Here is a 27,577-nt window from a genome sequence, read left to right on the forward strand (position 1 = left end):
ATGGCCTCAAAGACACCAGTTATTCAAATATACCCTGTACTGTCTCCCTTACCTCCCCCAGGCAAAACTATGTTCCCCAGGTTCCCTCAGGGGGCTACACAGAGCAGCAGTCAGCCAAGAGCATGAGGATGTGGCTTATGGGAGTGCATGTGAGCAAATGTAAGGTGGGGCAGGGGAACAGGGTGTGCTTCTGGTCCCACACAGGGACTGCGTGCAAGTGTGTCCCCAACACCCAAGCCAGGCGCCCCTCCCAGCTTCCCCCAACCAACCTGCCCTCCGCTGTCCACCATGACCCTCCCTAGATATGCACCGTTCTGAAGCAAAAAAAAGGGAAACACAATCCCAAGGACAGTGGTGGATTTTCTGTATTAAGTGTCTACCTCGGGTGAGACCTGGGCTCATATGCACCAGGACTCATGGACGTGCGCCACAGCCCTTCAAAGAAGGATGAACATTCCACTCTTTCCTGATGCCGCCTCGAGGCTCAGAGAGGCTGAGTGACTAACGAGGTCTCACAGGTCACAGAAGAGTCAGGATTTGAACCCACTTCCCCACCTCTGAGCTCTCCAGCAAGCACCTCCAAACTCCGAGCACTACCCCAGGATAGAGAAACCCACACCCCTTGGGATGCCTGGGTGGCTTAGTCAGTTCAGCGTCCAACTGTTGGTTTCAACTCAGGTCGTGGGATTGAGCCCCATGTCAGGCTCCAATGTTCAATGTAGAGTCTGCTTAAGATTCTCTCTCTCTCCCTCTCCCTCTGCCCCTCCCATCTACTTACATGCACAGGCGCTCTCTTTTTCTAAAATAGATACATCTTAAAAAAAAGAAAAAAGGAAAAAAACCTCACATCCCTTTCCTTAACTGTTGCACACAGGAAAGGACCAAGGTGGGACACCTGGGTGGCTCAGTGGTTGAGCATCTGCCTTCAGCTCAGGGCATGATCCCGGGGTCCTGGGATCGAGTCCCACATTGGGCTCCTCCCGGAGAGCCTGCTTCTCCCTCTGCCTGTGTCTCTGCCTCTCTCTCTGAGTCTATTAATTAATAAATAAATGAAATCTTTAAAAAAAAATGAAAGAAAAGAAAAGGACCAAGGTGCCCAGGTAGGGACACAAAAAGTGAGTGTCCAACGGTCCTGGCAACTATGCGGGGCTCCATCACTCTGGAGCCATGTGACATTAGGCAAACAACTTCCCGTCCCTCCCCTGGGGGGTTGCCGTGAGAAATGGGTAACACGACAAGTGAACACATTTTCCAGTTTGCAGAGCCCACTCGTGCAGGCGGGACTGTGAGTCCTGAGGGTCGGGGGCTCAGGAGGCTGGGGCTGGCTCTGCCCCATGTGTGGTTTCTGCACCAGAAAACAGAGGGAAGGTGCCACTGCCGGAAAGATGCCAAGCCTACCTGGCAATTAAAGAGCTGCAACTGACAGCAATGTCAGGGCGTGATGATACATCTATCAGAGCAGCAAAAGAAAGGGGAACAGGTAAAAAGCCACACGGAGAGGCTTTGGGGGGCTGTGGGGGCTCATGAGCAGGAGTGCACACTCTGGTACCAGACAGGCTGGGTCTCAATCTTGGCTCCACCATTTGTTGGCATTTAGAGCATGGCTGAGGGACTTCCCATCTCTGAACCTCAACTTTCTCATCTGTGATATGGGGTGATCAAAGTTTCAGCTTCCGGGCTATCTTGAGAGTTAAAAAAGATCACGAGGGCAGCCCGGGTGGCTCAGCAGTTTAGCGCCATCTTCCGCCCAGGGTGTGATCCCGGAGACCCGGGATCAAGTCCCACGTCGGGCTCCCTGCATGGAGCCTGCTTCTCCCTCTGCCTGTGTCTCTGCCTCTCTCTCTCTCTCTCTCTCTCTCTCTCTCTGTCATGAATAAATAAATAACATCTTAAAAAAATAAAATAATAAAAAATAAAAAAGATCACGAATGTACACCCAGAAGCACAGTGCAGGTGTCTACATCATTCTTAGTCATTGTTCCCTCAGGCCCCTGAAAGCTTGGTCCCCAGTGGCTGTGGCCCTCCCTAGGCCTGGGGAAGGCTAGACTCGGCCTCAGCTCCAGCTGACTGGTCAGGGTCACCCAGGTGTCAGTGTCCTGGCCCTCCTTGCAGGCTGGAGACCATCTCCCAGGGGCCCCCTGCCACACCCAGGGGAAGAACCCCCAAATCTACTCTCAGCACAGACTTTGGGGCTTCCCTTTCCTCCTCACTGCCCAAGGCTGATTCAGAGTCTGAGGTTCCCAACCATCTCGTGGGGGAGCTTGTTAAAATCCAGATATCCAGGTTCTGTCCCAGGCCCACTGCTCTGAGATCTTGAGGGGGCCTAAGAATCTATTTTGCAAGCATCTTCATGACATACAGACAGATGGGAGAATCAGGTGCCCTGGGGAAAGACACAGCCCCTTAGCCTAGCACATGAGGCTGCACCTGACGCAGACTCAGCCCAGCTTCCAGCTTCACCTCCTACCTTGTCCTCCATATCCCTCAACTCCAGTTCCACAGGCGTTTTACTTCCCACAAACACATCGATCTCTAGTGTGCCTCTGCATAGTTGCAGCTGCTGTTCCCTTACCTGGGACAGGGATCCCTCTCTCACTGTCCCCACCTACCCAATTTCTACTGACCCCTTAAGAGCCAGCGCAAAAGTCAGCCTCTGGGGGACAGCCTTCTCAACACACAGGGAACAACTAGACACCCCTAGCTCACCTGAAGCCCCGATATCACACTGCATGGTGACAGCCAGGCCTGTGCCCACTCCTTTCCTTTCACCCAAAACCCTCATTTCCCTGCTCCCCATAGTAGGGCTGGCTCCTCATCTGTTGGGCCTCAACACAACTATCACCTCTCAACCGCATCACCTCCAGGAAGCCCTCCTGGTTTCCTCTATTGCAGCAGCCTGCTTTTCTTCACAGCACATAACCTGAACATCAGAATGTGACCCCATAAGTTCAGGGGCTTTGTCCACCTGGTGCTCTCCTGGTCAGATCCTCCAAAAATGGGCCTGGCACACAGCTGGCATGCCATAAAAACTGCTGAATGAATGAATGGATGAGCTAATGATCAAACATCCATCTCCACTATAGCCCATGAGCTCCCAGGAAAAGAGACTTACTTCTCCCTGTCTACTACTTCTCTGTGGCTCCAGTGGCTGATAGAACACTGGACAGAGGAGCATGTGGTAACATGCTGAATGGGGAAGAAAAGCAACGCAAAACTGTGCATGCTCGCACAGAGAGCCAGTTGTTAAGGGCCACCGTGTCCTGTCTCTGTAAAGTTGTTTAGGTTTGTAATAAAAATGTGTATGCTGGTGGGACCCCTAAAATCAATAGATAAGTATGACAGTGTTTTGTCAATTCTAAGACATCATCAGTTTTAAGCTATAGCATTATTTGGTGTGTCTCCAAGAAAGAAAGAAAAAAAAAAAAAAAAAACACAGGAATTAAATCATGACATACCACAAGCTGTAACATCAGAGATCCTAAAATGTAAAAATAAAAGCTGTGCATCTTAAGAGTCAAGGAAGCGTAGTGTGTGTGAGCATGTCAGGATGTATTTATCTGGCCCAGCACTAGACTCTTTCTCGGCCAGCTTGCAGGCCCCACGGCTGCAGGGCTGTCTGTTCTCTGCCCCCTCCCTCACAGGATGGGACCCCCATGTGGCCCCCAGACTGAGCCACAGAGAGGGGAGCAGCTGAGCGATTGGATACCTAGAACAAGGGAGGCTGGATGCTCTCCCGGTCCATGAGACTCCAGGAAGGGGGCCGCGGGGTCGCAGAGCAGCACCCCAGGCCAGGTGGCGATGGTGACGCAGAGATAGTTACCGTGACCCGGAACGGCGTAGTGGCCGAGGGCTCCATGCTAGGGCTCTTCTCTGGCAGGCTGCCGGGCAGACTGCGCCGGGAGCCCGGCCTTTCCTGTGGTGACTCTGTCAACAGAGAAAGAGGGAGAAGGTGAGGACGGATAATCAAGGCCACTCAGTCAGGCCCTCCTATCATCCCCATCATGGCCAGGACAATAGACGACTGGTCCCCCTAAAACAGTGTAATCACTGTGGAAAACAGATTTGGCAGTTCCCCTAAAAAGTTAAAGACAGATTTACTGCATGACCCAGCAATTCCACTCCTGGGTATATCCCCCCAAAGCACTGAAAACAGGGACACAGACACACACACAGACTTGTACCCAAATGCGCATCACAGCATTATTCAGAAGAGCCAAAAGGTGGAAGCAGCCACGTGTCCATCCACAGATGAACGGGTGCATACAGTGCGCGGTACATCTATACAAAGAATGTTTATTCCATCAGAAAAAGGAACAAAAGTTCGGATACGATGTGGACGAGCCTTGAAAACACGCTGAGCAACAAAAGCCAGACACAAGTGTTATAGGAGTCCACTCACAGGAAACACCTAGAATTGGCAAATTCATCGAGATAGAAAGTAGACTGGTGGTAAGAAGGGGCTGAGGGTGGGCAGGATGGGGAGGTATGGCTTAATGATAAAGAGTTTCTGTTTGGAATGATGGGAAAGAGTAGGAAAACAGTGGTGATGGTGGCACAATACTATAAATATACTTAAAGCCATTAAATCAAACACTTAAAAATGATTAAAATAGCAAATTTTGTATAATCTATATATTTACCCCCAATCAAAAAAAAAAAAAACAAAAAACAAAACAGGACTCCCAAAACCTGCACTTCAAGTCATGTATCTTGTGACATAATGAGCCCCCTGTCACCAGAGGTATAACAAGTAGTCCCTTCAAACATAGGAATCTGTGATCTCTGGCTTTCAATTTGGACCTTCTTTTTTTTTTTTTTTTTTTAAGATTTAAAAAAAAATTTATTTGACTGAGCACAAGCAGGGGGAGCTGCAGGCAGAAGAGAGGGAGAAGCAGACTCCCCACTTAGCAGGGAGCCTAACACGGGGCTCAATTCCAGGACTCCAGATCATGACCTGAGCTGAAGGCAGATACTTAACTGACTGAGCCCCCAAGGCGCACCCAATTCTGACCTTCTTGTTCAGAGGCCTTAAACCCGATGGAAGTACAAGGCCTGGCAGTTTCCAGGATAAAGGGTAGCAGCCAGCTGGTTATTCAGGGTAGCCAGGGGATGCGCCCAGTGCAGCCACAGCTTCCCACAGTTCAAGAGAAGCTGGAAATCTGAGGGCTTTTCAAAATATGTAACATTCTGACTCTTAAATGGTGACAGCTCATTGAAAACTTACGGCCCTGATGTGAGCCTGTCTGCTCAAAACCTCCCAGGTCAATGCAATCTGGCTGCTTTCCTGAATGTTTGCTCACTATGCTCGGCACTGGCTGCCTCTTTTCCAGTGCTCTGGCTGCGGCCCCCCGACAGAGGACTCCATCCATTCCATCCTGTAGGCCCCAGAGGACACCCATGGTGACCCCTCCTCCCCACCCACGCTGTTGGCTCCCTTCTGGCTCTTATAGTAACAGCCAGGCCAAGCCTCCTACCAACATTCTCACTTTGCACCCAGTGTGTGTGTGTGTGTGTGTGTGTGTGTGTGTGTCCCTCTCGGCTTGACTGTGGAACTCCTAATGCCCATGCCCATGCCCAAGCTGGCTGCATCTCCACGTCCCCAGTGCCCTGTGTGGAGCCTGGCACGTGGGCAGTGCTCTGGAAAGGCCTGTTGGCTCTCAAGGAAGAAAAGGGGTAGGGCAGAGATTTCCCTGGTACATGCACACACAGGCGGTCGGGCACATGCCCAGCAAATGCACATGCATATCCACCTCTATGCAGACACTCCCACCTGCACCCCCAGGGACATGTCCACATGTCCACAAAGGCTAGATGACAAGGAACAGGCTTTCCCAGAAGGCAGAATGGGCTACTAGGGGCAAGGTCTACACCCGCCGGTCCATTCCCTCTTGCAGCCAAATGGGACGGTGGTCTTTAGAAGTGTCAAAGGACAGAGCTGAACCTGCCACCACCACTCCCACCCCCACCCAGGACGGGCTCCAGTGCTGAGCCCTAGCCAATGGCCAAGCAGGCAAGGCCACGCTGGGCCTGGGGACATGGGGCACCCGGGGGGACCAGTTTGGGCATAGCTGACCACTTATAGACAGACCTAGGGCAGAGGCTGATACCAGGTCCTGCTGTGCACTAGCCAGCCCTGGGCCATCTCCTCCAGAAAAGCTTCCTCTACTCAGCTGCTCCTTAGCCCAGTGGCCACGATCTCTGACTGCCTCGGTGTCTTGCTTGTGGTACTTCCTCCTGAGAACCCTCCTCCCTCCTCCTTCCCCATCCCTGCTAGTCACACTCTGGGAGACACCCACTCTTTCTGGAGGTTTCCCTGGGAAATCTCTTCCTGTGTTCCCCAAGCTGCCTTCACCTCTCCCCCACCCCCAGCATCCCACCCCCATCACCTTCACCTCGGTGTCCACCATAACCACTGTGTCCCTCCATGTGTGAGGCACTATGCTCAGCCTCCAGAAGCCCCTCAGAACTCCCCTCCCTCCCCCAATACACACACACACACACACACACACACACAGAACCACAACTCCACCGCCCTTTCCTGAACAGGTGGGCCATCCTGGCTCCAGACAGACATATGTGGTGTCACTTGGTAGGGCATGAGGAGCCCAGCAAGACTGTCTCTCTTCTGAGACCAAGACTGATATTCCTCACAACTGGTGCAGAATACTATAGCCTCTTGCCTTCTGGGCTGAGCCAGGAGGTTCTCAGGGGTTGCTTGATCCAACCACCCATTTCACAGATGATGAAGCTGTGAGCAGAGGAAAGGAACATGTCCATTGGCCCCCAACCCAACAGGTCTGTACCAAGGTCTCTTAGGTGCTCCCAAAATAGCCTTAAACTTCAACTCAGAAGCCCTGACCATGCCCCATCCACATCAGAAAGTTGAAATGCAGCGAGGGGGCTGCAGGGCAGGACATGACAGTAGTCTGCTCTCCCTCCTGCCAAGAGCAGCCAATTCTTCTCCTTGACTTCTTGAGCCTTCCCAGGGCAGGGCCTTGCCCCCCATAGGAAACTGAAGGGGAACCTTTGTACCTTTCCAGGTAGATGCCACTGGCCCCAGTTCCATCTCCACTCTTCTCCACTCTGCCTTCTGCTCAGGGGGCTGACCTGTGTAGCCCCCACCAACCAAGCTCCTGGGCCCCCCAGTTTCCATGGAGTTAGGCCAGTGGGGAGCCCTGGCAGGAGATCAGGAGACAGAGAGTTGCCTAGGCTGGCTGCCTCCCTCCCTAAGCCTTGGTAGATCATCCCAGGCAGGACCCCCGGTGGTTGCTAGCTCTGGGTCCCTGCACTTCTCTTCATGGTTTCCCACACCCACCCACACCATGAATCATCCTAGTAAGTACCATCTGCTTCCTCCTGGACCCTGACTGACCCACCAGGTAGGATCCCAGCTGCCCAAGACCCGGCCCCTGCTTGCAGAATGGAAATAACTCCTTTACAGAGGGATGGGGAAGGCAGGCCAGGAAGGAAGCTGTGTCATGTTCATGGTCCTCAAGGGCCGAGCCAGGCTCTCTCCCCATCTGACACCCCAAACGGCTTTCCCAAGCCTGCCACAGGCTCGAAACACAAAGTTAACAGTAACATCGTGGATCACAGTATTCTGAACCGGCATCTCTCTCTACCTTCTATTCATTATCATTTCCCCTGTGGGGTCTTTCTAGACATCTTTTTCCTAGTCACCCCTCCATAAAACTTTAATATCGCAATCCAGTAGGTATCTTTACATATTGTACATGTAATGGGGCTCTATAAGAGAAAGAGTGAGATTTTTTGCCCCCTCCCTTCCAAGAACCAATTTTTTTTCACCCACTTGGGGCAGCATCACCCCCACAGAGAAGGCAAGTCCTGGGACCCATTCAAACAGAATCCCCACATGACAACTTGGACAGCTATGGTGAGCTCCGTTTTCCAGGAGAGTAAACGGAGTTCTCGGAGGCAAAAAAGGACTTCCTCTGAGGTTCGACCAGCTAGGAAGTAGGAGTACTTGCTGAAGCCCCTTAAATTGCCTGACCCGCAAATTCACACTAAGGACCTCAGAGAAGCCTGAGAGCGCCTGGAGCCTGGGGCAAGGGGAGGGAGTGCAAGACTTGCACCAGGAGACAGGATTCAACCTGGCCTCTGCTCTGTGACTCCAGGCCAGGCCCTTTGCGTCTCTGAGCTCATGATTTATCAGCAATCCAGCGAGTCAGGGGGGTCAGAGCAGTTGCTATCTCTATTCTCTGCCACCAAACCATAGCAAAGACAAAAAAAACCAAACTCTATTTTACAAGGCAAAGAATATGGAAGGCTGACCACCCTCCCCCTCCAATCCTAATTCGGCCTGCAGGCATTTAGCCTGAGTCCTTGACAAAAACATAGATGCCTATGCCTTTTGATTTAGCAGTACTTTTTTTTTTTTCTAATCTGGGGAAGCAGATACTGGGAAGCTCAGGCCTTGCGCCCCCAAAGGTCTAAGCAACACAGCTGGTTGCAGAATCCCAGACAGGGCAAGTGACCTAACACTGTGCAGCAGAAAAGTGGCAGGCATCCCTAGACCTTGGACTGGTCCAGGAGTTTCCCCTCAGCTCAGACTCCCTCTGTGACCTCCACATGACCTCGGGGCTCCCAACCCGCAAAACTAGGGCACAGGACAAGTGCATACTGGACCCCTTTTCCACTACAAGGTCAAAAAGAACCTCCATTTTACCAGGAACACCAGCCTATCTTTCCATTCCTGGAAGCCACAGCCACAGAAATGCATTTTAACCTTCATGCATTAGCAAAAAATAAATAAAATAAAATTGGTTTCATTCAAATGCTCTGGCTTGGTCGCCATGGATACTACCTAATCATGAAGGATGACTGTTACTTGTTCCCATGGAAACACGGAGGCCTGAGGAACATCCTGTAATTTCAGACAAGACACCAAATTTCAGTTGTCGGGCTGCACTGCCCAGATCTTAATGCTTAAAAACAGGTAGAGGCAGCAGCCTCTAATATTGGTGTCAGGAGAAGAGAAGTCAGCACGACTACAGGAAAAGATGACAGGAGACAGAGGGGTATGTGTGTGTTGGACCTCAACAGTGACCAGGAGAATGCAAATTATTCTGTATGTTAGTAAATTGAACACCAATAAAAAATAAATTAAAAATAAATAAATAAAAATAAAAAAATAAAAAATAAATAAATAAATAAAACTATCAGATACCATTTCATACCTTTCAGATAGGCAAAAATAAAAAAGAACAGTGATCTTGAATGTTGCCAGGGACATGGGGGACTTTTTCATCACTGCTGGTGGAGCAGACAGGCTTTGAAAAACAATTAGACAAAAGCTAGTAGAAATCGACACACACACATGCTCTAGGACCAGAAATTCTCCCCTATGTGCCCAATCTAGAACAATGCTTCATCCTCGCACATGGAGATCCACACGAAGATGTCTCCTGCAGCAGTTTGTGGTGGCAAAATGTTGGGAGCAACCCAAATGTCCACCAGTAGAGGAATGAATAACCCCACCCCGGGGCAGTCATTTGGTGGAATATGATACAGCAAGGAAGAAGGTACAATTTCAGGGGCTCTTCACATGGGACATAATGGCACCGCAAAGCACCCAGTTCTATAAAATCAACATGAAGTACAGCCAGAAGAATGACATTGAGTGAAAAAAGTATGTTGCCAAAGGAAATGGAATGCATCCACCTACACACATTTTTATACAATGTTCGTAACAATTGTAATAGCCAAAAACCAGAAACAATCAAAATGTCCTTTAACAGGTAAATGAATGGTAAAAGTGTGGTCCATTCAGTCTATGAAGCTGAATAATGGCCCCCCCAAAGAAGTCCACACTTTTTCCTAATCTCCGGAATCTGTGACCATGTTACCTTACATGGGGACTTTGCAGACATAATCTCTTTAATCAGGATTAAGGATATGGGAGTTTATCCTGCATTATCAAGGGGGAAATAGCCTTAAATGCAGAAGAGGAAGCAGGAGGGTGCAATAATGGAAGAGGCAGGAGACATGCTAAGCATGAGAGGAACGACGGAAGAAGGGATCGATCACAAAGCCAAGAAATGTGGGTAACTTCTACCTTGAAACTGGGAACACCCTTCCACTGACAGCCAGTATGATCAGATCATGCTGAACAAAGGAAAGGGGACCTCAGTCCTACAACCACATGGAACTGAATTCAGCCAATGAAATGGATTTTTCCCTAGAGTGTTTCGAAAGGAATCAACCTGCTAATACCTCAGTTTTAGCCCTGCAGGACCCATAACCCACAGCGGACTTCCAACCTACATAACTATCAGACCTGTGTTGTTTAAGCTGCTAAATTTTTTTTTAAGTTTATTTTTCTTTTTAAGTAAGCTCTACACTCTACATGGTGGGGCTTGAACTAACAACGGATGCTCTTCTGATTGAGCCAGCTGAGTGGCCCTAGGCTGCTAATTTTTCATTTGTGGTAGCAGAAATAGGAAACAAATATACATACCATGAAATGCTACACAACAATAAAAAAAAAAAAAAAAAGCACTATTGATGGATTTCCACAACCTGGGTGGATCTCAAGGGCATTATGCCTCGGGGAGTGGGGGGAGCCAATATCAAAAGGCCACACAGAGTATGACTCCATTTATATGGCATTCTTAAAGGGGCAAAGTTCTAGAGATGAAACACAGACTAGTGGTTGCCAGGGTTAGGGATGGTCGGGGGCAGGTGAGCGTAGCTATAAAGAGCCACCACGAGAGATCTTCACGGTGACAGAATAGTTCTGTCTTGATTGTGGTTCTGGTTACATGAATGTACACATGTGATAAAATGGCAAGGAATTGGGGCGCCTGGGTGGCTCAGTTGGATAAGTGTTCGACTCTTGGTTTCAGCTCAGGTCATGATCTCAGGGTCGTGGGATCGAGCCCCATATCTGCTGGTCCTTCTCCTTTTACTCCTCCCCCATGTGCCCCTCATATATAAAATAAAGTCTTTTTTTAAAAAATGACCCAGAATTATACATACACATGGTACCAGGTGGCAGAAAAGGAGAGAAAAAAAGTGGATGAAAGCAGCCCCTGATATCTAGAAGTCAACGTGGCATTCATAGCCGTTTCATGTTATTCTCCTTTTGGACATAAACAATCTTCTACGGCACCAGCCTCAGACAAGTTTACCAAGATAAAGTGAGACAAAACAAGGCCATTTCATAATTTTGTCTAAGCAACTGACAAAAGCCAAGTCACTGGGCCACTCACAAAATACCAAACACACTCCTCCCTTGGCTAAAATGGCTAATTGCTGCTTCCTTACAATGACAGCTTTATCTTCATGCTTGCCTCCTCTCCCTAAAGATAAATTTTGAGATCCCCCATCATAAAATTGCCCCACTTTCTGACAGCAGCTGAGCTAGAGTGAACCCGACTTTCTTAGACTTCCCCAAAAGCACCCAATCAAATCCCAAAAATCCTGTAGCAGGTTTTTTTTTTATACCATATTTGGAATGAGATGTCCTGTGGCTCCCGGTGGTGTATGTTCTCCCTTGCTGCCATAATAAAAAATAAATCCAACTTGTCTAACTAGAGGTGTGTTCCCAGTGGGTTTCTGGCTGGAGGGCACTGATGCTGGAGGATGCTGTACTATAGTCACATGAGATGTAACCAACCATCAGGGAATCCAGGTGAAGGGTACATGGAAACATCCCTGTACTCTTTTGGCAACTGCCTATACATCTGTGATCATTTCAAAATCAAAACTTAATAAATAGCCTATTTGAAATACATGGAATCATATCTATCTGTAAATAACTAAGATTTTTCCATCCCAAGAAACTAACTGCAGAAATGTATTGGTATCCAGCGTTACCTAATAGAGTAGCCAGTGATCTAGAGGTAAGAGGCACAGAAATAGAAACCTCACTGCAAAGGCTTACCCTAGACTCTTTAGGCTAAAGAACATTTGTTGTCTATGTGATTAAACCAATATGATGTTTTACCTTCTGTTTGTGTATGTGCACAGACTCCTATGGAAAAAAATAATAAATAGCTCTCAAAACATTATCATCAGAGATTCTCTTTGAAGAAGGGGATGAGGTAGGTATGTATGGGTGGGAACAGATAACTGTGCCATTTACTGAATGAAGAATAATTCAGACTTTCAAAAACTAACAGTAAAATTAAAATATAAATAGGTGGTATGATGACTCAGTAAGAATTGTGCCGCCTGAACACACAGGAAAGGAAGAGAAAAAATCAGAAAAAGAAACCAGTAAATCAGAAACAGCAGCCCAAAGGACCAAAGAGTTACTGAAAGTGGATCAGGAAAGTCCAAAAAGTAGACCTAGGAAGAAACCAGTGGGTGAGGGAACATAGCTCCCCATCTTGGAGTACCAAAAGACTGGTTCCCCCCATGCTCTCCCCGCCACGAGAGTGGCCAGGTAAGCAGCAGGAAGAGCCAAAAGTAAAATCACCATGGCAACAGGCCACGGAATCTTCACATTGCTAGAACTTTCCAGAGGCAGCAGTCCAACTATGATGGCTCTTTGTGTGCACATCCATACTGTTATTATCTGGTAATAACAGCTAAATAAAGAGTGAGTTTACCAAAATATTGCATTGATATGTAGGTAGGTCTCCTGCTGCCACTACAAACTTTTTCCAGTTCAGCCTTTGGTCACCTGTCTTTGGGGGGAGGAAGACAGGTGCTCCTTAGAGATGACTAAACCTTACCCAACAGTGGTAGGCAGAATAATGGGTCCCAAAGAGCCCACATCTTGATCCCTAGAATCTGTGAAGATGTCACCTGTATAATAAAAGGGATTTTGCAGATGCGATTAAGTCAAGGATCCTGAGTTGGGGAGTTTACCTCGGATTACCTGGCAAGCCCAGTGTAATCTCAATAAGGAGCTAGGAGGGTCAGAGAAGGAAGAGCTGGTTCTGTGGTGAAGAAAGCGGAGGTTGGGGAGGGCGGGGGGTTGAGCATTGGTCAAAGACTCCCACCCACCGGGCAGCTTCTAGAAGCTGGAAAAGACCAGGGGACTGAATCTCCCCTAGAGCTTCCTGGAGAAATACTGTCCTGCTGACACCTCGATTGTAAGTCCAGGGAAACACTGCAGACTCCTGCCCTCAGAACCGTAAGATAATCTATGTTGCGTTAAGACACTGAATTTATAGTCATTTGTTACAGTAGCAACAGGAAACCCAAACGGCCACTGATAAAGGCGCAACCTACTCTAATTACATTACAGTGAAGATAGAGGGGCAGCCCCAGTGGCTCAGTGGTTTAGGGCTGCCTTCAGCCTGTGTGTGATCCTGGAGACCCAGGATCGAGTCCCACATCGGACTCCCTGCATGGAGCCTGCTTCTCCCTCGGCCTGTGTCTCTGCCTCTTTCTGTGTGTGTGTGTGTGTGTGTGTGTGTGTGTGTGTGTGTCTCGTGAATAAATAAATAAATTTTTAAAATACTAATAAATAAATAAAGTGAAGATAGAGGGATAGCACTGTCACATTGCTGGCCGACTCAGGACAGGCGATGCTCAAGGTCTCTCATCTTCCGCCTTCCAAATGTTCAGCTGCTTTAAAAAAGGAGACAAGCTTCTTCCTAGAAACGTGGTGTTCATCACCGTATATAATGTAAGCCTCTTTCTTTCTCTACAGTGCACTTGTTATCATGCGCTTGTTATCGAATGACATACGTGATAACCACATACACCTGAAAATCACAAGAGTATAGGGTACATTTGCTGGTTATTTCACAATATAACTTAGAGAGGTTTTCACATCTGTGCCTGGAGAACATCTCATCTTTCCGTACTCAGCACTCTGTGTATTTATCCTCAATATAGATACTATTTACATCAATAATACTTCTCTGGTGTATGTAAGTTCTACTGATAGAAGTCCACTGGGAACCATGATTATCCAAACCTAAATATTCCGATGTATGATTAAATTCATCCTATTTTTCATTTCATTCAGAAAATATAAGCTATTTCTTTTTCCCCCCCAAAATTCGATCTCAGGACATAATGTTCTGTACTTTTGTTTAAAAACTGCATTATTAGATTTGAACATGGCTATATGACATAACAGCCTTTATTTTTTTCCCAACAAATTGAAATGGGCACAAATCTTTATGAATGTATATATTGATTTTAACCTATAACTTTGAAACTCACCTTACCATTCAGTACTCAGCAACTTGGAATTCAAATTCTAAATGATCTCCAAGCTTCTAACTTAAGGGTTTGATGCTAAAGCAAACAGAATTTCAGTTCTTTGTGTAATTTTTAGCCTGCAGAACAGCTGACCCCCTAGATTGTATATCAGATCTTGTAAGGGACATGAAGCTGTAATTTGGAAAAACAACAGAGCGATCATTTTATGTTCTAGAACAGACCATCTGTGACCACCCTAGGAACTCAGGGGGAAAGGGGACCTATGTAAACATGAAACTCAAGCTAGCTACCTGCTGTGCACAGAGTCCTTTGTCTCCTAGCTCCTGCCAGCACCCATGAAACTACCAGGCTAGGCTCTTAGCTCACAAGTAGGGTAACATCTCCATCTTCCAAGGTAATTAACAAAGAGCTTAGGAATACATTTAATAAAAGACATACAAGACTAATAACTAAAAATATATCACTGAGAAACTTTTTTAAAAATTTAAATAAATGAAGAGGTACACCATGTCTGAGGAGTGGGAAAACTCTGTATTGTCTTTTTTTTTTTTAAAAGATCTTATTTATTTATTCATGAGAGACACAGAGGCAGAGACACAGGCAGAGGGAGAAGCATCTCCCTGCAGGGAGCTTGATGAGGGACTTGATCCCAGGACCCCAGGATCACACCCTGAGCTGAAAGCAGATGCTCAACCACTGAGCCACCCAGGTGCCTCAAAAATCTAAATAAATGAAGATATACTATGTCCGAGGAGCGGGAAGACTCTGTGTTGTTAAGATGGTATTTCTCAGGGCACCTGGGTGGCTCAGTAGGTTAAGTGTCTGCCTTCGGCCTGGTCATGGTCCCAGCTTCCTAGGATGTCCTGGGATGGAGCCAACACAGAGGAATTCCTGCTCAGTGCGGAGTCTGCTTCTCCTTCCTCCCTATTCTTGCACTCTCTCCATTCTCTCTCTCCCTCACTCTCAAATAAATAAATAAAATCTTAAAAAAAAAAAAAAAAGATGGCATTTCTCCCAAACCCATCTATAGATTCAGTGCAATCCCAATCAAAATCCTAGTAGGCTTCCTGAAGACACTGACCAGCTCAATTTTTAAATTTATTTACTTTTTTAAAAGATTTATTTATTTATTCATGAGAGGCACAGAGAGAGAGAGGCAGAGGGAGAAGCAGGCTCCATGCAGGGAGCCAGACACAGGACTCGATCCCGGGTCTCCAGGATCACACCCTGGGCTGAAGGCGGTGCTAAACCACTGAGCCACCCAGGCTGCCCTCAATTTTAAATTTAGATGGCAAACCAGAAGACCTAGAAGAGCCGAACAATCTAGAGTAAGAAGAAACAGGTTGGGAGACTTACATTACTTGGTTTCAAGACATACTTTATAGTCTTAAAATATAGCTAAAGCAATCAAGACAGCGTGGTATAAGCATTAGGACACAGACCAATGGAACAGAAGAGCGTGCAGAAACAGTACCACACATATACGGTCAATTGACTTTGGGAAAAAAGTGCAAAAGTAAATTGACGGTGTGAAAGTCGTTTTAAACAAATAGCACTAGAACAACCTGCATGTAATCAAAATTGACCAAGGCACTCAGTGGTTGAGTGCCTTCAGCCCAGGGCCTGATCCCGGGGTCCTGGGATCGAGTCCCACAACAGGCTCCCTACAGGGAGCCTGCTTCTCCCTCTACCTATGTCTCTGCCTCTCTCTGTCTCTCATGAATAAATAAATAAAATCTTTTTAAAAAATGGACCACAAGGAAATGTGGAGAAACAGATCTGGGGATGGTGACTGTGCCATATCTGTGTATTTTTATCCTAAGACAGCTTCCCGAAGTAGGAAACATCAACTCCAACTTTAACAGGAAGAAACAGGTTCAGAACCCTGACTACATGCCTAGGAATGCAGAAGGCAGCATTTGGGCCCCAGCATCTCTGAACCTCAGGGTTGTCCCGTGGTGGTAAAGGAGCCTCTGCAGAGAGCAGTGAGAGGACAAAAGGTCCCAAGTCTACCAGGAAGCGGAGTTTCCTTCCTGCCCTTGGCCTGGCTCTCCATTTCCAAGTCCCATTGCAGCCCAGGCAACAAGGCAGAAAGAGCTGAGGGAGACCTCCTGTGGTAGTACATTTCGTTCCCATGATGCTGGTGTGGGGGAAAGGTACGAGTTGTGAGACCATGGAACTGTGACAGTCTGTTGTCTCTCATATGGAATCAGAATCAGAGTTCAAGCTGTCTTTAAGTTCTGGATGTGGCTCAGAGTCACAGGAAGTTGCCCACTGTTGCTGGGGGTGGGTCTGCTGGGAGAGGGGCACGTCCAGGGCACCCATCACCACCCACCCAGAGCATTCAGGGGGGGCACAGCAACTCTCCAGAGGGACATGAAGGGGTCAGGCTGCGGGTACTCGGAAGGTGTTGGGAAGGGCCAAGGAGAGGTGTTCCTCTCACTTAGATCCTGGGATCCCGTGGAGGGGCCTCTCCAAAAGCACAGTGCTGGGGTCCGCTCCCTGCCCCTGGCTGGCCTTGTGAGCATCCAAGGTAAGTCCTGCAAACTTCCCAGCATCTGTAGACACTGTCACCAGCTCTTCCTTAGGCACCTCTACTCAAGCCCCTTAACAATTGCCTGCACAATTTATGCTTCCCATTCCTCATCCCAACATGCACCTCACTTTCAAAGAATTCCCAGCCTTCCAGAAAACTCTGGATTTCTTGCTCACTCCAAGGACTCACGAACTGGCCTAAAGGCTTCTCCTGTCCCCAAGTCTCTTTCCTCCTTTGCTTTCTAAGGATTCCTAGGAACTTGGTCTGCAGTGTCACCTTCTCCATTTCTATTCCCGCAGTTCCCCCTCCAGCCCTCTGCTCTGTAGCTGCAGGGCCTATTCCAGGGCTGGCAGAGGGCTGCCATTTATTCTGTGCTCCTGGTGTTCAGGAAAGTAAGGTGGTCCCCAGGTGCAGGCGTGTGTTGCTCATCTCTGCTCTATGCAGTTCCCCCATACCCATCCATTTTCTCAGATAATGCCATCTTACCCGTTTGAAACATTTGCATATGCAGCGAAAGCATAAAAGCACAGGTGGCCCGGACACACCCTGCCTTCAGGGTGCTGGCTATCCCCGGGGAGAGGACAGGCCCCACAGGTCAGCAAATTTGTCCTTTAAAGGGCTAGGGAAGGGCAGCCCAGCAGTTTAGCGCCTCCTTCAGCCGGGAGTGTGATCCTGGAGACAGGGGATCAAGTCCCTGCATGGAGCCTGCTTCTCCCTCTTCCTGTGTCTCTGCCTCTCTCTTTCCGTGTCTGTCATGAATAAATAAATAAAATCTTAAGAAAAATAAAATAAAATAAAATCTTTTAAAAAAATAAAGGGCTAGGAAGCAAATATTTTAGGTTTCTCAGGACTATCCAACTTCTACCAAAGTAGCATGAAAACAGCCACAGACAATATGTAAATGAATAAGCACGGCTGAGTTCCAATAAACTTTACTTATGGATGCAGAGATTTGAATTTCATAGAATTTTTACATTATAAAACATCATTCTTCTTTTGATTTTTGTCTAAACCACTGACAAATGTAAGAGCTATTCTTAGCTCACAGGTCACGCAGAAACAGGTGGTGGGCTGGGTTTGGCCTATGACCTGTGCTTTGCTGGCCCATCCTGTACCTGAATCATTTCATTTCTAGGGAAGAAAGAGAAAAAGAAAAGGGGAGAAGCAACTAGGACAATATTAACATTTGCTAAATCCTAGAAGTGAGTGCAGGGCTGTCTGCAATTTTGTTTCCTATGCTTTTTATATATACTTTCAAATATTTTAAAATTTTTTAAAAATGCAAGAACAGGAAAAAACCTGGAAGTAACCCCCAATTGTTCCCAGAACTTTATCACTGGGTGCTGGAATTAAAGGTGATTTTTTATTTTCTTCTCTTCTAATATGGTTATTTATTGCTTTTGTAAACCTGGGTGTTGGGGGAGGAGGAGAAACACTGATGCAAACATTCTTTTTTTTTTTTTTTTAAGGAGGAGACCTTTTTTTAAAAAGGTCTTCCCTGGAGACCACTAGTAACCCAGAAACTTCTTCCCTAATGTCTCTGGGAGGGGCTTCCCAGGCCCCCAGCCCCAGCACTGTCTGTGGGGGTGGGGCAGGGGGCCACAGGCTGGGTTCTCTGAAGCTTAGAGTGCCATCCTAGGACAACTCAGAGGCTGCTGCTGCTGCTGCTGTTGCTGCTGGAGGGCACTTGGATCAGGTTCCTAGACACTAGTGATGTGTGACTGCAGAGACAGTTCATGGGAAACCCAAGCTTCTCTTGGACCTCTGCTCCCACCCAACTTTTCCAACTGTGTGGATCTGCAACCCTCCTCCACCCAACTCCCACCCAGCCCCCCACCCCATGCCTACCACCATCTGAAGCATCAAGAGCCAGAGTAGACTTGTCAGCCATGCCCACAGCTCTGCTGGTTCCCAACCCACTCCAAGTGCTCCCACTTGCCTAGGTCTTTCCAAAGGCCTTATCCCACCACCTTCTTGCTGGGTTTCTCTCTCCTGAGTGCCAGGTTCCCCCACTCTCTCCCTATACCATACCAATCTAGCTTGCTGGCTGCTAAGAATCATATTCCCAAATCACAGCTCTCGTAAGCAAAGTGAAGGTTAAACATCCTGCACTCTGACGCTCAGTAGCTGGGTAATGCCGAGCAAGTACTTAACCAATTATAGACTCAGTTTTCCCATCTGCAAAATGAAGCAGATCAGAGTAACTGAGAGAATGAGGATTTTAAAAAATGATGCATTTAAAAGACTTAGTAGAGCCCCTGACACAGTGGAAGTTGTTGTTAGAATTACCATCATTTACAAAATCTTTCCTTTGATTCTCTGTGGCTTGCTAGTGGGAGTGCCAACCTCTTGGCTCACCATTCAAGGTCCTTACCAACTTTCTAGTCACATCATCTGCTAATCTGATTCCAGGAGACCTTCCTCCAGGATCAGCTCCCTGAGAGTAGGGACTTCCTCCACAGCAGCCCCTGGCACAAGGTTTGCAAACAGTAGGAGGCTCACTAAAGCTCTGCTACTCTGAACAAGTACAAGTGACACTTGTAGCAGCCTCTGGAGGAAGGGATGCCAAAGATTCATATGGATGGTTCCAATCCCCATTGGCACCACATTTTATTTCTAGATCAGCACTAAGAGAGGTGCAATTGACCCCTCAGACTTTGAATAAACAGGTAATGACAATTCACCCAGCCTATAAGAATACGCTATGCTGTGTCACACCTATTTGCTAGAAGTGCTTCTAAGCCCAGAGACGTTGACTTGTCTGAGATCACAGAGCATTTATGATGCAGTCAGGGGGCAGCCCCGGTGGCTTAGGGGTTTAGCGCCGCCTTCCGCCCAGGGCGGGATCCTGGAGACCCGGGATAGAAACCCATGTCAGGCTCCCTGCATGAAGCCTGCTTCTCCCTCTGCCTCTCTCTCTCAAATAAATAAATAAATAAATAAATAAATAAATAAATAAATAAATAAATAAATAAAATCTTTAAAATATATACTTAAAAATATATATATATGATGCAGTCAGGACTCCTGCCCTGGCCATACTCCTAAGCCAGATTCAGTCCCCAGAATGGAAGTATAAATGGATAGGAACCCATTTTTTCTCTTAAGACTATCTCTAACCAACCTCTACAAACCCCTCCACTTCAAGAGGGACAGCAAGAAGGAGCATCGCCCCTGGCTGCCCGGCTCCTCTGGCCTGTCTCTTTCTTCTCCCCTCTGCTCCCTCATCCATCAGGAGCTTAGGGGAAGGGACAGAGCTTCACAGCCCCAGATTTTCCTCCCCATCCTCCCTGCCTTTTTTATTTCACAGCCATGTCAACTCATCACCTCTGAGGTCCAAGAAAAAAGAAAAAACATGGCCCAGATGCTGAAAGTGCTCTCTTGTCTGTCAGGGAGAAGAGAGGAGGGAAATAAAAGCTAACAAGACTTCTAAAAAATGGGGCAGCCCGGGGGGCTCAGCGGTTTAGCGCAGCCTTCAGCCCAGGGTGTGATCCTGGAGACCGGGGATCGAGTCCCACATCAGGCTCCCTGCATGGAGCCTGCTTCTCCCTCTGCCTGTGTCTCTGCCTCTCTCTGTCTCTGTCTCTCTCTCTCTCTCTCTCACCACCCCCCCCCTTTGTGTCTCTCATGAATAAATAAATAAACTCTTAAAATAAATAAAATAAATAAAATAAAAGCAAAATCTCCAAACCACCTCTCAGTTACCCAGCAGCTGTCAAAGTCAACATAGGAACCGGGTAAAGTGGGGAAAGCCCATCCCAAATCAAACCCAGGCAGCTGCGGAATCTGGGATTCACAGACCAAGAACGGCTGCCTTTGCAAAGGCATGATGGGCATCCTCAGGCAGCTCATCTTCTCCGCTAACGTACAGGTGGGTCTGTCTAGATGGCAGAACCAAGTCAGTCTTTTCTGAGTACACAGGCTACTGGGCTTTTTTTTTTTTTTTTTCTCATTATCATTATATGGAGGGCTATGAGATTCCCCTTGCTTCCTTATTTATTCAGTCAGAGGAAATCACAGCACAGAGAGCCGCTTCCAAACTCAAGGCCACGTGGGCCAATTTCAGATGGATAATTAAATATTGAACAAATGCTGAAATGCCTTTGCTGGATCAGGATGGCTAAAAATAACCCTGCCACTCCATGCGATAACCACCCTGCCACTTGGCATGGCATCTCGCCCGCTCATTCTCAAATCCCTCCTCCCAGCAACTGTCAAACACAAACTTGCCAGGAGAACGGTGGGGGTTACAGGGTGCTGGGGGATGCTGGGCGGGCCGGGCACTCACTGCCCAAATTCCCACTCAACAGAAAACAAAACAACTTCAGCTCTCCGCAGGCAAGCTCCAAATGTTCCTGAGCAGGAAATACTCTCCCTTTCCTGACATTTAAAACAAGTGGCCTCAAGAGGAAGGTGCAAGGGAAGTAACACAGCCATTGCTCTTAAGAACAGTAAAAAAAAAAAAAAAAAAAGAACAGTCAAAAGGCTTCATGTTATCTCTAAGCAAAACACATATGGGATGTGAGCGCATTAGTGTCAAGTTACACAAGAGCCCATCCCCTGTTCCCACCCCCCAGAAGACCCAGCTTGAAGACCCTGGCTGCCTCAGTTTCCCTATCTGCACTACCCTTAAGAAAAGCAACGAACAAGACCCACTTGGAAATACAACACAGGAGTCCGGATTCTGGACCTGGCTCACTCATTAACTTCTCTACATAACCCTGAGCAAATGGCCTTGGCTCTGCGGGCCTCGGTTTCCCCAGCTGTCAAGGGAAACAGCTAGCCCCCGGTGCTGGTGGTACAAGAGGCCCTCTGGCCTGGCCCGGCAGCAATCACCGCTGAGCAACAGGCTCCGGCCCTCCCATGCCACCAGGTTCCGGTGAGCACAGGCTGCAGCAGGGCAGAGACAGAGCTTCGGGCCTGACCTGCCGTGCTCAAGAGGGCATTCTAGTGTCTCCACATCTCACCAGCCACAGGAAAGAGGAGACGCTGGGCTCCTGGGCACCATTCTAGTGTAAGGGGCCCAGGTTCAAACCTCGTTTCTCATGGCCCATTACCTCACAACTGCAAGCTCAGTTTCCTAACTGGGCAAAGGGAAGTGACAGTAAGGACCCCTACCTCCTAGGAGGGTTGAGGGGTCAAAATAAGATATGACATGCTCAGGCAAAGCTCTTGGTGCAGGCCTGGCACACATTCGGGCACTATCTTCCTTGCTATGAGAGGTAATCTGGATGAGCCAGGAACACAAAGGCTAAGAGGCTGACATTCCAGCAGATTACCTGGGACTTCTGGCCTCAAGCTGTCTGCCCATCTTCAGACACCTCATACCAGGGCCCTGAACCCTTAGCGCAAAGAGACTTGGTGAAGAGGCAGTGCCCTGTGACCTTCCCAGGGAAAGCACATGGTTGGCAGAACACAAATGAGAGCAGGATACAGGACTGGGGTTGGGGGGTGAGACCAGACCTAAAGGACCATCTGAGTGGTCCCAGGCAAGCAGAAGAGCCAAGTAGGAAGACTGAGCCCCTCCCTCATAGATGCCAACTGTGCCAGAGTCATTCCTCTGCCCCCCTCCCAAGTTATGGCTAGAATTTGGGGAGATGATGGCCAAGAACATTTGGTGGAGTCATTGACTATGCAAAAGAAGGAGGAGGCCTTATTGAAGCCAAGGCCTGACCTCAGAAAGATCTGCCTGCCAACAAAATAGCAGCATGGTACATTTATAAGCCTGGGATCTGGAGTTTTGCAGAACTGGGCTCTACCTTTCTGAACCGTGTGAAGCTGGATGAGGCTCCCACTCTTTGGACTGCAGGTTCCTCCCCCATAAAATGAGGATAATGCCAGTATCCATCTCACAAGGTTGTTATGAGCATTAAATGAGATGAGGCAAGTACAAAATTAAGCTCCCTGCTGGGCACTGAGAAAGCACTCAACAAACAAAAGCCATTTTAACTTCATTACATGCCATGTAAGGGAGTGAGCCTCCAGCTCCTGGAGTATGTAAGGGCAGAAGCTGGGATCAAGCCCCAAAAGAGGGATTGGGACTCAGGAGGAACAGAGGAAGAGATGAGGCAGAAAAGGATAAATGTACAATTTTACATTTGTATCCAAGTTGGGGGCAGACAGTCGGGCCTTGGGCCCTTGGGGGTACATTTGAAGATAAAGGGTGAAAGGACAAAAGACACAACCAGCCGTCATCCGCAGAGGCATCTCAGTGAAGCCAGGATCTATATGGAATGGTCCAGCCCCTGCCCCGCCCTACGGTGGCACACAGGCCCTTCTCCAGCCATCACTCCCAACTGGGAAGCAGCTGTGTCAAACCAGCGCCCTCCCCAACCCTGTCACCATCTTCCTGGAAGCCAGCAGCCCTGGGTCCCACACCTAGTTCAATGAAAGTACTTCTGTGCCTCAGTGTCCCCATCTGGACCCCAGGGGTTAGATCACTCAGCTGCCATGGTCTAGGCACAGAAGGGGGCCATGACCTCAGGAGGTCAGCCCCAGGATTCCTGGGCACCTCTGTGAGGCCCTCTTGCTGTGTTCCTCCAAGTGTGCTGGGGTGTTCCTGGGAAACCCCTCCAGAGGCCCCTCGGACAGACCCCAGCACACCCTGAAAGGAACGGGGCCCAGGGAGAGGGGAGACACACAGCAGCCAACACACAGGGCCATGCAGTGAGACTACTCATGGATGTGGAGCAGGGATTAGCCATCTCAGGAGAAAGTACCCACCAAGTCTAGGCTTAGCCCCCGGAAAAACTCGGATGAAGACATGAAGAAAAGTATGCATGTGAACATTCCAGGTCTCTCAACACCTCAGGCAGCAGGGCAGGATTGGCCCAGCTTGGCAAAGGGGGAGACCGAGGCCCTGGGAGGTGCCCGGAGTCACACAACCAGCTTGTTGCTGAGCTGGGGGTAGAGCCTGTCTTCTACTAACCACTGCTCTGATCTCCAAAAGGGCTCCGTGCCCCAGTGAACCTCAACAAACTGGCCTCCTCAGCCATCTGGGGGCTTGCTGAGGGCTGGGAGCACACACGATCCATCCCCGGGCACCCAGGCTGGAGTCCAGCACACAGCAGGTGATCCGGACATGTTTGCTAGTTGGTAGATGGGCCAGACTTTGTCTGGAGTGAGGGGAAAACTTGCATATCTCCCCCCAGCAGCCCTGGGGGGGACAAATAGGTCACAAACACAGACAAAACTTTTCTTGACCTGGGATGGAAGGGATAGGCAGGAAGGCACCCTGGCTGGTGACACTCTACTGGCAACAGGACCCCCTCATATCCATGTGCCATACCTAACCATCCCATGGACTTAGAGCCACAAAGCCCAATGTGAAATGGCCAGATGACCCTTGCCATCTAGAGTTTCCGGTCTCCACCCTGCCTCTGGTCACCATCACCTGCAGGTCTCACTCTGCCCATTCCTCAGATTGGAAGATCAGGGCCTAGAGAAGGAAGAGCTCTACTGAGTGCCCTACTTTGCTCAAAGCTGGGGGCGTGGGGGGACATGCTGTGGTCACTGTCAGTCACTTGTAGGCCCACCAAGGACAAAGTCCTGCTCTCAAGTCCAGAGTGAGACCCCCCTCCTCGCCACTACCACTCTAGGTGGCAGTGGCGACAGTGGGCAGGGGGCTTGCTCAGAGGTGGCAGCCTGGCCACCGCCATCCTTCCCAAGACCAGGCCAGGCGTGAACCTGCCCGCAGCCAACTCTTCCCTGCACCTTTCTGTTCCTTAACATACACACCCCCCGGGAGCTCTCAGTCACTATCCTTCCTTGCTAGTGGCAGAGGCCAGAACAGGTGTGGAGTGATGGGTATGGGTGATCGGGGCTGGGGTGCTGGATATCACCCCATCTTCTGGGGTCTGATGTCACCACTGTGGGGACAAGCCCTCTTGAAGATGGTGAGACTGTGCAGCCTGAGGTCAGAAAGGACTGGCTCAAGGGCCACAGGGCAGCTCCCCCCACATGAGTTACCACCTGGGTTGGGGTGCCGGCCTCAGGAGGAGGGGTGGCCCTGGGGGCAGAGGCAGGGACCTGGGGTTCCATGGAAGGGAAGGTCCATGGCTGCTCCAGGTGGGCAAGGAGCCCCGAGCCTCCACCCCTCACCCATCCATGCCTCCCCATCGCTCCAGGCCCTTTCTCCAGCCCAAACTACTGCTCCCCACTATCGCCCTCCCAAACCCTCCTCTTCCTCCACCCCAGGATCAACTCTGTCCACAGCACCCAAGACATGTTCCTTCTCCCTGTCTTCCCATGAGCTGTTCCTCTCTCTAGAATAAGAACACCAACAGCTCACACTCAACTGTGACCCAAGTGGCTTCTAGCTTCCTGTGTACTTGCTCTCATTCTCAAAGGACCCTGCTGTCACCTACACCTGCTTACCAGACTAGGCCAAAGAGAAGTAACTGGCCAAAGGATAGTTTAGTGCAGAGCTGGGGCTTTAACACACATCTGACTCAATCACTCCCTGAGCTGAGGGAAATCGTAGCCACCTTGTGACGCCTTGTCCAAATGCCACTTCCTCTGTGAAGCCGTCCCTAATTTCCCCAGATGTAATTTCTGTTCAGTCTCCGCTCCCCACCCCCCACCCCTGCCCTGCCCTGCCCTGCAGGCTTTGAACTCCTTCAAGGCCAGGACATGGAGCAGGGGCGCCTGCAGAATGGCATCAAGGTGCAAAGGAGGTCATGCTGGGCAACTGCAAGGACAGGGGAGGGGTGGAAGCCTCGGGGTGCCCTGAGCATTACTGGGCATCTGTACAACACCCATTTCTCACAGCATGAACACAGGTCCTCATGAGTCCTATGAGTCCTGCTAGCCCCCTCGACAGCTCAAGAAACTGAGGCTCAGAAAAGAGAAGTGGCTTGCCCAAAGTCTCAGTGCTTGAACCCAGATCCCCCGCCTTTCAGGCCAAACCTGGATGGGGGGGGCAGAGCGTGGGGGAATAGCCAGAGGCCACTTCAAGGAAGGTGGCAAGGGGAGGTGGGCCACAGGCCTCAAGAGACCCTTGAGGGCTGAGCTCTCAGCACACACCTGTGCGCACTTTCCAGTCTCAGCTTGAACCATCCACACATGGGGAACTTACCACTTCAGGAACTCACTACTTCCTGAGGAAGCTTTGTACATTGTTCTTCAGCTCTGATTGTGGGAAAAGTCTTCCCCATTCTGGGGGGGGAGCAAATGAATGCGTGCTGCCTGACTTACCCTCAAGCTGCTAATAAAACTAAGGTTCCAGGGCATCGCCGAAAGGCCCAAACCACACAACCAGCAAGCACCTGGGCAGGTGGGGATCTGACCCCAGGTCTGCCTGATTCCAAGCCCAGATCTGCTCCAAGCCCTGCCTGACGGACCTCCGCACTAGGACCAGCCTTCCCCTTTTCCCAAAATAATCGACTCAGCCCAGATCCCGCTGAGCCCTGCCAACCGCCCTCGTCCCAGTCATCCACCACCCGTGAGCACTTCGGGGGTCCTGAGCCTTTGACAGGGACGCTGGCCCCCAGGACCCCTTCTTCTGGGCTCCTCCTCCCAGGGCGCCCCCTCCCTGAACTCCATTCCACCCAACCTCGGAAGGAAGTCCTGGCCCCCACCGGGCCCACCAGGCCACCGGGCCACCGGGCCACCGGGCCCAGAGGGCAGCGTCTTGGATCACGTGGGCTTCCCACTGAGGATCCTGTTGCTGGAAAAAAGAAAACCCTACTCCCATTTCCCCTCTTCCCTGTCCCGCCTCCCGGCTTGAGAGACAGAAACTTTTCAAAGGAGGTGGGCCCACCGCTCTCCGCTCTCCGCTCTCCTCCTGGAGGGGTCCGGCAGGTCTAAGAGCGCAGCCCCTCTGGGGCCAAGGGCTCCTGGGACCGGACACTCTGCAGTCCAGCCGCCTGTCCCTCCACCACGGGGCTGGGAAGTGCGCGAAGCCCCGGGGGGGGGGGGGGTGTGGGGCTCTGGGAGGGACCCCCCGCCCCGCACACCCTAAGCTGAGAGGTTGAGGCCCCCAAGGCCGCCGAGCGAAGGCCCAGACCCTGGTCAGGCTGCTCGGTGCCCGGGGACAGGGGGCGGAGGGCGGCGTCCGAGAGAGGGAGGGGGAGCCTCGACCTGCCGCTTCCCCTGCGCGCGCTCGAGCCGAGGCTGGGCCCGGGCCCGGGGCAGGAGGCCGCGGCGGGCGGCGGGGCGGGCGGGGCGGGTCGGGGCTCGGGCGGCGCCTACCCCTGGCGGGCCGGGTCCGGCTGCGGGAGCGGCTCCTCTGTCGCTGCAGCCGGGGCCGCCGCAGCAGCCGGTAGTAGTACGAGGGCCTCCCGGGGCTCTTCCTGGCGCTGGCGCCGCCGCCCGCGGACATGCTGCCGCCCGCCGGGCCCGGCCGGGCCTGGGCTCCCCGGGACCCCTCGGCCGCCGCCCGCGAGCCGCCCGGACTCCGCCCCCGCCCGCGGCCCCGGGCCCCGGCCCCAGCGAGGACGCGGGCAAGTCCCGGCCTGGAGTCCTGGAGTCGCGGCCCGGGGAGCCCGGGAGCCCCGCGGGGGTGGACGGCGCGCGGCGGCCGCCAAGGAAGGGGCCAGGCGGACCCGCCGCGGACCCGCGAACACACCCGCGCGGCCCCGCCCCCGACGGGCCCGGAGACGCCCCAGGCCGGGTGGCGCAGCGGTTGGCGCCGCCCGCAGCCCGGGGCGTGACCCTGGAGCCCGGATCGAGCCCCGCGTCCGGCGTCGCGCCCCCTGCGGGGAGCTGCGTGCCCGCCTGCCCGGGCCTCCGCCTCCCCGCGCGTGTGCGAATAAATAAACGGAATCTTTAATAAGTAAAGGAATGGATGAAGGAATATTGTCCCGCTCGATGCACGCATTACTTGCACGTCACAAGCCCAGCTGTGGCTCTGGCGCAGGGAAGGCCGAGGAGCCAACACACCCTCGCACAGGC

At 50.4% G+C, this 27,577-nt stretch overlaps 1 protein-coding gene across 7 annotated transcripts in view; it reads right to left on the reverse strand.

Annotated features, from left to right (window-relative positions):
- Positions 1 to 27,577, reverse strand: part of LOC112677149 (DAB2 interacting protein) — a 189,572-nt gene that overhangs the window by 96,584 nt on the left and 65,411 nt on the right. For 3 of the 7 annotated variants that reach the window (XM_035720455.2, XM_035720453.2, XM_025475014.3), the window contains exons 1-2: positions 26,876 to 27,038; positions 3,821 to 3,924 (exon numbers count right to left, since the gene is read on the reverse strand). In XM_035720455.2, the coding sequence (XP_035576348.2) occupies positions 3,821 to 3,924; positions 26,876 to 27,005 (234 nt within the window). In that variant the 5' untranslated portion in view covers positions 27,006 to 27,038. Of the gene's footprint in view, positions 1 to 3,706; positions 3,925 to 26,875; positions 27,059 to 27,577 lie in introns of those variants that run through there. The other 4 variants (XM_035720454.2, XM_049114505.1, XM_049114504.1 and 1 more) reach the window with 3 other exon arrangements.

The sequence above is a fragment of the Canis lupus genome, chromosome 9, assembly GCF_003254725.2.
Source record: "Canis lupus dingo isolate Sandy chromosome 9, ASM325472v2, whole genome shotgun sequence".
Lineage (NCBI taxonomy): Eukaryota > Metazoa > Chordata > Mammalia > Carnivora > Canidae > Canis > Canis lupus.